General features: G+C 40.1%; 1 protein-coding gene and 1 non-coding gene across 12 annotated transcripts in view; one reads left to right on the top strand and one right to left on the bottom strand.

Moving 5' to 3' along the window:
- BMAL2 (basic helix-loop-helix ARNT like 2) overlaps positions 1-11,020 on the top strand; it is a 122,524-nt gene that overhangs the window by 60,050 nt on the left and 51,454 nt on the right. For all 11 annotated transcript variants that reach the window (XM_053554073.1, XM_053554069.1, XM_053554072.1 and 8 more), the window contains 4 exons: positions 8,048-8,288; positions 8,713-8,819; positions 8,979-9,129; positions 10,401-10,459. In XM_053554073.1, coding sequence (XP_053410048.1) covers positions 8,048-8,288; positions 8,713-8,819; positions 8,979-9,129; positions 10,401-10,459 — 558 coding nt within the window. The remainder of the gene's footprint in view (positions 1-8,047; positions 8,289-8,712; positions 8,820-8,978; positions 9,130-10,400; positions 10,460-11,020) is intronic.
- Positions 4,930-5,107, bottom strand: LOC128563008 (small Cajal body-specific RNA 16). Its single transcript, XR_008373685.1, has one exon. It is a non-coding gene; the product is annotated as a small Cajal body-specific RNA 16 (non-coding RNA).

Here is an 11,020-nt window from a genome sequence, read left to right as displayed (position 1 = left end):
ATTGCTAACAAGTTACTAGCTCATGTTGCTAATCCAGAGAACCTAATTTGAGAACCACTGCTCCATCAACAATTGCTCCATCAATGATTTATTGGGTGCCTGCTGGGTACCAGGCACTCTGCTACTGTACTGAATGCAGAGGATATACTGGTGAACAGGCAGACAATTCACTGGTCTAGTGGACCTTATCTAATCAGAACCTTATGTGATAGAGGCAGTTAATAAACATGTAAGCTAATCCCATATTTTTCTGTGTATAATGTGCATTTTATGGCCCAAATTTTTGAGAGAAAATAAGGATGCACATTATACAAGGGTAGTACTAATTCCATATCGATATGTTTTTAATTCTTTCATGCTATGCATTAAAAGTCTTAGTCCATGTTAAAAAATAAATGCTAAAAGTCCTTTACACATGGCTAATACAAAAAAAAAATCTAAATATAAACAAAAAATCTGAATTAAAGAATTAAAATAAAGGATTCCCCCCCCCCAAAAGTGAGTGTGCACTGTACATGGGCAAAATATGGTAATTACTTTAGGTGGTGGAAATGTGATTGAATTCTTTGCTGAATTGATAATTAAATTTTCAATACTGGAATATTATTTACTCAAGTTTTTTTGTGCTGGTCACTGTTAGGTATAACACACTTTTAGTTTCATCTTCATTATTAATACTTTGCTCATCATTTTCTTAAATTTAGATAAAATTTTTAAAGGCGAACAATAAGTAGAGCCCTGCATTATACCTTTGCCAGTGTCTGTGGTAGGAACAGTCCTTCCGTGGCTAGTTACAAGCTTCCAACACGAGGTCGTTGAATGTGGAGGGAGGAAGGGGTGCAAGATAATACATCTTGACATGGGATCATGTTCAACAAGAAAATTGCCCTTCAACAGATTCTGTGCCAGATACTTCTGTATGCTGGAGCCAGAGCAGTGAACAAAGCAAAATTCTTGCTAATAGGAGGTTAGATTTAGAGCCAGACCTATGGCTCAAAGGAGTAGGGCGCCAGCCCCATGTACCTGAGGTGCCAGGTTCAAACCCAGCCCCCGCCAAAAAACTGCAAAAAAAAAAAAAAAAACCAGATCACTATTTTACAAAGTGTCCCAAGGTTTTAAAAAAAATACAGCATAATTACACTGTCGTCACTAAGTATATAATAATGTTTAGAGAACAAAGAGTTTTATCATTAATAAATAAAACCAAACCTTTTCATCTTTTCCTGTTATGTTTTTTTTTTTTTTTTTGTGGTTTTTGGCTGGGGCTGGGTTTGAACCCGTCACCTCTGGCATATGGGACCGGCGCCCTACTCACTGAGCCACAGGCGCCGCCCCCTGTTATGTTTTTAATTTCAGTTTTGTTTCATAATCACATTAATATAATAAATGTATATAGATAATATAATTTATACATATGAAGGGTGCCTTCAATTTTTTATTGTACACAAAATAAATAATATTTGAATATTGAATAATACGGAGACGAGAGAGTAACAGATGGCGTCCCCTGGGAACATCCCTGAACTTTTAGTAGACCCCCTCAGCTGACAGTATGGAAGAATGTTTTCAGGTTGTAGTAGGCCCAGGGTAGCTAAGCAACCATTGCTATGACTACAGTTGATTATGAAGTACAAAGTCAGACACCCCGGGGTTTGTATTAATGCCATGGGAGGGCCAAGACATGTCAACCAACTGAGGGAACTTCCAGAAACACTTTAAAGCAGTGGTTCTCAACCTTCCTAATGCCTCAGCCCTTTAATACAGTTCCTGTGAGTCGCAACCCACAGGTTGAGAACCGCTGCTTTCAAGACTCCCTTCCCCAATATGGCAGGGTGATCAGTGGCGACATGAAAGATTGAAGCGGGCAGCTTGGTGACTTGCTTCTCCACCATAATGGAAGTTTTATACTGACTCGATGAGTGCCCTGTGTGGAAGCCAGAGAAGGCTCTGGCTGTGATTCTGTCATGGACATCCTGGTCTCATAAGTCTCTAGAGCCCTTGGGGAGAGGGCTGAGCCTCAGGCTTCTCAGGCTCCATCCTGGCCTCCACACTGGGCACTCATCCACTCAGCTGAAAGGAGTGGACAGCGCAAGTCAGCAGACCTGGGACATTACAGCACAGACGTCACCTCTTTCCAGAACACCTTCCCCACTCTGGTTCTCCTGAGTCCCTCTGAGTCCTGAGCTTTCCTCATATTTGCTGCCCATTCCGTACTGTATTGAAATTATTTATTTTCTGATCCTGGCCTCCCTCACTAAACTGAGGGCTTCGTTTCTGTCTGTGGTCTCTGGCACATAGTAGACGCTCCATAAATATTTACTGAAGGCATAAGTGGCCATCTTCTTGTCCTTTGTTCCTAGTTGACTGACCATATAATTCCTCTCAAATCCACAAGAAAAATTAAGCATTCAGTGAATGGATGTACATGATGTTTTTATTTCACAAGGAAGACATTTCAGCATATTTGAAAAATTTTATCCCAAGAAGTCTTTTGCAAATGATAAGGACAATTGTGTCCCCAGAAGACATATATTGAAGCCTAATCCCAGATGTGATGGTTTTTAGAGATGAGACCTTTGAGAAATACTTAGGTTTAGATGAGGTCATGAGTGTAGGGCCCTCAGGAAGGATTAGTGCCTTTATATAAGAGAGCTTGCTGTTTCTCTGTGTGCACACACACAGCCGGAAGAGGCCATGTGAGTATACAGCAAGGTGCTGGTTATTTATAAGCTAGGAAGAGAGCCCTCATCTGAACCCGACCCTGCTGATACCCTGATACAGACTTCTAGACTCCAGAACTGTAAGAAAAGAAGTTTCTGTTGTGTAAGCCACACAGTCCATGCTGTTTTCCTGGGCAACCTAAACTAAGACAGCAAACAATTTGGATCATTTTCTTTCTTTCTTTTTTTTTTTTTTTTTGAGACAGTCTTATGTTGCCCTCAGTAGAGTGCTGTGGCGTCACGGTTCACATCAACCTCGAACTCTTGGGCTTAAGCGATTCTCTTGCCTCTGCCTCCCAAGTAGCTGGGACTACAGGCGCTTGCCACAACACCTGGCTATTATTTGTTGTTGTTGCAGTTGTCATTGTTGTTTAGCAGGCCCAGGGTGGGTTCAAACCTGCCAGCCCCGGTGTATGTGTCCAGCGCCCTAACCACTGAGTTACAGGCTCCAAGCCTTGGATCATTTTCTATACCATAAAGTCTCACAAGAAGTAACTCTGAAAAGGGTCTGTTGTGACAATGAAAGGAATCTGGGTCTTGCTGAAAATCAATGTATCTTTTAGTCTGTAAAACTGCGTTTTACAATTTGGCTTGAAATAAGCAACTGTAAGTCACAAACTGGGCAGGACTCGACCTTGTCTGGGCTCCTCTTTCTTTTGCCTTAGATTTTTCATTTCATCTTTTGTGAACTTGTAGGACAACACATTTTTTTTAACATATTCGCTCTTGGAGGATTTCCCTTAGATATGGGGGTCCAAGTCAGTCACTGATAATGATCTTGGAGGTATAACTTCTGTATCTAGTCTTTTAACCCTTTCAAAGATAAAAAGGGAAAGTAGGAGTCCTCTCTGGAGCTGCCCAGTTCTGCTATTCAGTAAATACTGAATTTTAAACAAAACACATGTGTACATAGATTAAAAAAAAAATCCAAGCAGAATGTACTAATCAAATTTCAGTTCTTCCCTGTGATTTCCAAAAGTATTTTTTATTTAGAGGTTTATGGAAGAGTTAGGAATGATTTCTATCCTTTGAAATAAATGATAATCTTATTTTTCAGAGAAAAATAGATATTTCAAGAATAGTGACATTATTCTGGTAAATTAGGAATAATTCACAGAATACTGGCATTATTCTATTTAACAAACACTGGTCAGTTAGAAATAATTCATGGTTGAATTCTGTGATAGATTAAAGGAACGGATATAATTTTTAGTCCCTCTTATGTCCCAGTTTCTCCCATTAGGCTCTGCCTCACGGCAGCCATGCTATAAGACAGACTTTAGGGCTTGAGCTTTAAATTCAATAGGGTTTTAGTGTCTGGTATTTTGTCCTAACAGGCTAGGACAGGGGACACAAATAATAGCAGCATCTCATGAGTTAGGGTCACATGTGGCTCATACAAAGGTCATCTCAGTAAGCATTCAGAGAAATGGTAGTTCTTTGTGACTCAGAAGAGAAGGAAAAATGAAAGAAAGGAGTGGACTGTTAATCTGTTGCATGCCAAGAAATTTGTGTAACTTTCTAATCTGAAGCTTTAAAAGATTACGTAATTTTTTCGGAGCACATAGAATAGCAGAATCAGAAATCTGCCCTTAAAATCTACATTCTTCCTACCATGCCATGCTGCCTACTAGAGTAGCTTCCTATGCTGAGGGTTATAAATGAAAGAGATCCATTCTGGGCGGTTTTCACAGCTGACACTCAGCAAGGGAGCTGGCTTCTTTTGGAGGAATGAACGCGTTCCTGCCTACACAAGGATGCTCACTCCCACAGGCTGGGCCACACAGATGCCTGCACTCACAGTCAAATCTCTTTTCAAAAAGCAGTTTTGAATCTGCTTAAGCAGTGGAACCAAGTATTCCACCAACACACCAGAACTCTGTACCAAAGGCACAAGGTTGATTTGGCCTAAGGAGTTAGGTGAGGGCACATTGTTATCAATGACTGTGGCCCTTCTGTGTTGTGTCTGCTGTGAGAACTGCCAGGGAAGTTAACTGCAGAGCATAAATCGTACCTGGCCACAGGGGCAATATCCCTCATGAGATTGTTTTGTGTTCTACTTTAATCAAGGGTGTTGGTCAAGGGAAAGGATTATATTCTGCGTATAGTTATTCTTTCTGATAGAGGCCACACCCTGGTAATGGTGAAGGCCTGTTAGTAAGGATGTGTTTCTTCCCTGTTAGCGTGATGTCAGTTACATTTTTCTTTGTCCTGTTTACAGTATAATACATGATCATCAACCTGCTGCTAGAATGCTCACACCTGTTACTGCAGATTCTGATGCAGGAAAGACTTCTGGGAATTTATGTTAGCGTTGGGCTGCCTGGTACCAGGCCAAACCCACAGCTGGGCAGATTCAGCAACTCAGGAGCCTTGCCCCAGACTGTCATTTTCATTTAAATTTAAAGGAAGAAAGGCCAGGGAGAAGCCTTTTACCTGCCAATTGGGAATTGCATTTAAGATTTATGGAAAGGCCATTTCTCAAGATTTCTGAAGATGAGTTATGGAAGTGAGACTTCATCATATTTATTGTTCTTCCTAACTTTATGCATGTTTGAGATTTTTCATAATAAAAGATATTTTAAAAATAAGCCACACTGACATTAAAATATTATTGCCATCTTGAATCAAAAATCGGTGTCATGGATTCAAACTTTGAAAAGCTTCAAAGATAGGGATAGAATTACTTGGGTATCTCAACTTATGAAATCAGAGGTTGATGAAGGGTGGATGACTGCTACCAAATGTCTCAGGTGTGTCTTAAATTTTTCTTCGTAAGATAATTGTGCACTGGAAGGACATACAGCAGAGCACCCTGAATTCGCTAGATTCCTGTACAGATCTAGCAGCTGCTGTCGGTCAGCACCTTCAGCACCCGCCATTAGGCAGGCGTACCACCTGGCTGCCCGGGTCCAGTCCCATGACTCTTTCTCTGGTCTTTGGAGCCGGTTCTGTCTGTGACTAAGCACGCACAGGTCTCAAGGGCTTTCTTAGCTTCCTTCTCTTCCTGTCTTGGTTTCCCACTTTCCAACCAGAATTCCCTGGGACCACCCCTCAAATAAGCTTCTTGTCTCTGCATCCTTGTCTTGGATCTGCTTCTGCAAGAATTCAAACTAAGTTCATTGGCGATGCCTCGTGTCTGTAGTCTGAGCTACTGAACAAGCCAAGGCAAGAGGAGTATGTGAGCCTAGGAGTTCAAGACCAGCCTGGGCAACATAGCAAGACCCCATCTCTGTTTTAGAAAAGAAGCAAAAATTGGAAATATAGTTACCCTGTTAAAAGAATCAAAGCAACAGGCGAGGTTCTGTGTCATGAGATTCCATACAGAAATACAAAATACATTACTTTAGTCTATATTTTCAGTTGAGTGGAGTATTTTTAGTATCATTTGTAAATTTGCAGAAATGCCAAATTTGGTGTTTAAGCCTTTTTATCTTGGCTATCTAATTCTGTTAACATGAGTGAAAAGCTTATATTCACACTTATCCCAATTTTAATTCCCATGAGCTATTCTGGATATTAGGGTGATATGAAAGGAAGAGTCTGGATAGACTCCCAGGTTTCTCTTTTAACTGCCCGGGTGATTGAGGTTGGAAGGGATGAGGGATTCATAGGCATCTGTGAGTATGGAGAGGGTGGTGTCTGTGGGTGTCGTATACAAGGCCTTGTACGTGGCTCACAAGACCTGACCTGTCCACCCCCTGCTCTGTTCTCCGCCATCTCCTCGCCTTCATGTCTCGCTGTCCTCTCCACTCCCAGTGTGCACTGGCCGTTCCCTCTGGCTGGAACACCCTTGTGTGACTCCTGTCTGAACAGCTTGGGCAACAGCACTCACTGTCGTCACATAGCACAGAGTTAGGGACTCAGTAACTGACCGACAGAGCTGGCCTGTCTGGATGTTAACTCCAGTCCCTTCCTGTACCTGCTGCGGCCTTGGCACTGACTCCCAGTTCCATAAGACAACGGGGATAAGCTTAGAACATCTCACAGGGCTATTAAGAAGATTAAATGTGTTATATTCTTAAAACACTTAAAACGGAGCATGGCACATAAGGTGTTCGTTAATCCTTACTGCCATTATTAGTTGCTGTCCTAGGAGATAGTTCATATACCTACTTTTGAAAAAATTCTTTTTAAGATTTATTATAGTAACAGTCTTGACAAGTAGTGCCAATTTAAAGCAATGATTGTTCTGGTCTTTTCTCTAAATTACAAACAACTGTTTCAGATTGTTTTTCTGAGCCTCTTTTCTCCTACTTTTTAACCTTTAAATTGCTTTCTTTGTGCCATGCTGTAATCTGTATATTGCTCATCTTTTATATGTTGTATTTCATTGTTTTCTTAGGCTTTTCCTAGTACTTGAACATACGGGTTATTTCTAGTTTTTTATTATTCTGATTGGATGTACTTGACAAGATTTTTTCCTATGAGTTAATTGCTTGGGATTTCTCTGAAAAGTGAAATTTTTGAGTGAAAATTTTTTTATACCTTTTATTAACTTCCCCAAATGTTCTCTGAAATGTTTCTATAATCTATTATATATATATAGATATATACACACATACCATTTTAAATGCTAACATAAGAAATTTAAGAATGTAGGCATGATGATTTAAATGTCTTTTTTAAACTTTTGAATATAAATTATAACATACCAACAAATTTAATAAACCAAAAACAGTATTGTAAGGGAGCATGAAATTCAACTGTTTCTAACAGATATAAGTTGCTGGAATTTTAAAAACTGATTTGGAAGTATGTTAAGCTATAGACCTAGTTAATCCTAAGTCAAAGCAGTCTGTTAACCTTTTGACGAAGAACCTATAAAAAACCTTTGTTTTTTGAGACACAGTCTCACTTTGTCACCTTTGGTAAAGAGTTGCAGCGTCATAGCTTACAGTAACCTCGACCTCCTGGGCTTAAGCGATTCTCTTGCTTCAGCCTCCCCAGTAGCTGGGACTACAGGTGCCCACCACAAACGCCCGGCTATTTTTAGAGATGAGGTTTCGCTCTGGTTCAGGCTAGTCTTAAACCTATGAACTCAGGCAGTCCACCAGCCTCAGCCTCCCAAGTGCTGGGGTTACAGGGGGGAGCCACTACACCTGGCCTTGAACCTATAATTTGGTTGCTAAGGAAAAATGGCTCATTAAGAATAAAGTTAAATAAACAATATGGATGATTTCTTTTCAATGTAGTACTATTCCCCTTTCATATTTTAGCATAGACCATTTTATACCATGATTATAACTATTATAAATGTCAACATAAGAAATTTAAGAATTTATTCATAATGATCCAAATGCCCTTTTTTTGCATTTTTGAATTAGAGCTTAGAAAATTTTATACCATCCACTGCACTGGTTACCTGAGAAGCTGGCCTCCAGGTATTGTTGGAATGGAAGAAGAAAGGGACATGAAGAAAGACAACAGTAATTTTAACTGCCTTGTTGCCATTGGAAGGTTACACCCATATATTGTTCCACAGAACAGTGGAGAGATTAAAGTGAAACCAACTGAGTTTATAACCCGGTTTGCAATGAATGGAAAATTTGTCTACGTAGATCAAAGGTAAACATTTGTGTGTCTCTTGGAGATGTGGTTTAGTAGCATTGCTGGATTTTTTAAATAGGTCTTCAGAACCAGAAATACAGTTTAAATGAAATATGGTGTCTGACAGATTGGTTCAAGTTGAAATGTAAACATGGAATATTCTTGGCCAATGGTATAGATGAAGCTGGACAGGATCTGTGCCCACAGTTTTATTGAAGGCTAATAAAAGCACTTGCTGGGTTGGGCGGGTGGCTTCATGGCTGGGGATCCTTTTGCAGGTCTAGTGTGGGTCGGGGCAGCCAGAGGGAGCCCAGCCATGCACATGGGTGGCTCATCTCCCAGCCCACTTCCCTACTGTCCTCACCATACACTGACCTGCAGCAGTATTCTGGGAGGGAGTGCACGCACCAATTCTGAAGTTTATTTTCAATTTTAAAACTAGGGCAACAGCAATTCTAGGATATTTGCCTCAGGAACTTCTGGGAACTTCGTGCTATGAATATTTTCATCAAGATGACCATAGTAATTTGACCGACAAGCACAAAGCAGGTGGGTAAGCCCTGAGTGGTGTACTTATTGGTAATTTTTAATTGCAGTTTCAATTCTAAGTTCTCATTCTTGTGAAATCTGAAACTTGAATTCATCCTCACAGCATTGATTTTTATAGTAGTAGTCTGTTACAATGAATAATTACTTTTTCTTTTTAAGTCCTACAGAGTAAGGAGAAAATATTTACAGATTCATACAAATTCAGAGCCAAAGATGGCTCTTTTGTAACTTTAAAAAGCCAGTGGTTTAGTTTCACAAATCCTTGGACCAAAGAACTGGAATATATTGTATCCGTCAACACCTTAGTTTTGTAAGTATCATTTTTGTGTTAAGACCTTTATATTGATTTCAAATGAGTGCCTTGCTTTTCTCATCTGGTTAAACCATTAAAACTTTAGGATCCTCTGACCTTTTATTATATCTCAAGATAATATCTTTTGAGGGACTCACTTGCTATTCGTTGGCATTCGTTCCCAGAATTTAAAAGTTTGCCCTTTTATAATATATTCCTTCTTACTAGGAATAATATGTGATAGTAAAGCTTTTCCTTCCTACCCTCCATGGCTATGAAATAAATAACTTGCATGTGGCTTTTGACTGTCAATCATTGTAAGAAAATTGTGTTGTCCCTCCCATCACTTCCCCCAGAGATAGAGTCTTGCTGTGTTACCAGCTGGAGAGCAGCCATGTCATCATAACTCGCTATAACCTCACACTGAAGCAATTCTCCTGCCCCAGCCTTCTGAGTCTCTGGGGCACATGCCACCACACCACACTAATTTTTCTTTTTAATTTTTGTAGAGACAAAGTCTCACTCTTGCCTAGGCTGGTCTCAAACTCTTGGCCTCAAGCAGTCCTCTCACTTCAGCCTCCCAAAGTGCTAGGATTATAGGCGCTAGCACCATGCTGTGTCCCCCCATCCCCCAATTTTTATGTGTACTTCTAAGCCTAGAGGGCCACGTGTGACTGTGAAAGGCATTCTGAGCACAGGGGTGCTTGGCTGAAGAAGGGTGAGCAGGAATCCAGCCAGGTGTTACTTGGCAAGCTCTGTCTGTATCTGGGTCAGCTTCCAAAGGAAGAGCCAGCTTTTCTTGATTTGCGCAATAGGCTAGCATGGCCGTGTTCTAAGTTTTAACTGTTTTTTTTTTTTAAGTTTAGCTTTAAAATTGCTGTTTCGTCAAACCCATTCTTTTTCCTTATAAACAATACTGAGTAAAAAAAAACAAGACATAAAAGATTTAGTACTTCCAGTATTCCTTGTTGCCCATCCCAGTAATCTTTGCCTTCTTATCATTAGTGAACTGATAATTTGTTTTCTGTGTGAACACGTACTTTGTAGAGGAATAGGGCATTAAATGCCCTGATACTTCACCCCTTGCTCTCTGGTGTTGATATTAGAGATATGTTTGTATAAAACATATCCAAATATATCCCAAAATGGACAAATTATACAGAATAATTACAATTTAGTAACAGTTTTTAAAAATAATACAAGAAAGTTAGGCAGTGGGCATGAAGTTGGTTTTACAGTTTCCTTCACCTTAGAAAATAAATGACCTGTGGTGTCTTTTTTAATTCCAGGAGGCATAGTGAGATGGGAGAAGCATCGTTTTTCCCTTGTAGCTCTCAGTCATCAGAAGGTAAGCTTAGTTGTAGATGATAGAAGATTGATTACTATTACAATCTGTTTCCGTCTCTGGGAGGGAAAAATTTAAAGGTGAAATAAAAAGGAGTTCTGTGGAGGGCGGTGCCTATGGCTCAAAGGAGTAGGGCGCTGGCCCCATATACTGGAGGTGGCAGGTTCAAACCTAGCACCGGCTAAAAACTGCAAAAAAAAAAAAGTTCTGTGGGTTGGGTTATGAGAATCCCCAATTTTGGTTTAGAAGCAAGAGAGTACGCGCAAGGGGAAATGTAGCCCATTTGAAACTCCTGGGGTACCAACGTATCCCCATCACAATTTCCACAATGCTTTGCTCACACTTATGTTATAATCTTACATTGCACTGCAATTATTTGTCCACTCAACTATGAGTTGTGCAAGAGCAAGAATGGTGTTTGACCCATTGTTTATCCCTGGCAGCTAGTCTGGTTCCTTGTCCATTGTGGTAGTCACTCAATAGCTATTGCACAAATTAATGAAAAGTATTAAGGGGGGTCATTTTCTTATCTGTGTTAATTTTTCACCTCCTCACTTTTCAATA

Source organism: Nycticebus coucang, chromosome 12 (assembly GCF_027406575.1).
Source record: "Nycticebus coucang isolate mNycCou1 chromosome 12, mNycCou1.pri, whole genome shotgun sequence".
Taxonomy (NCBI): Eukaryota; Metazoa; Chordata; class Mammalia; order Primates; family Lorisidae; genus Nycticebus; species Nycticebus coucang.
Note: the sequence above shows the minus strand (reverse complement) of the source record. Positions and strands in the feature narration are given on the sequence as shown.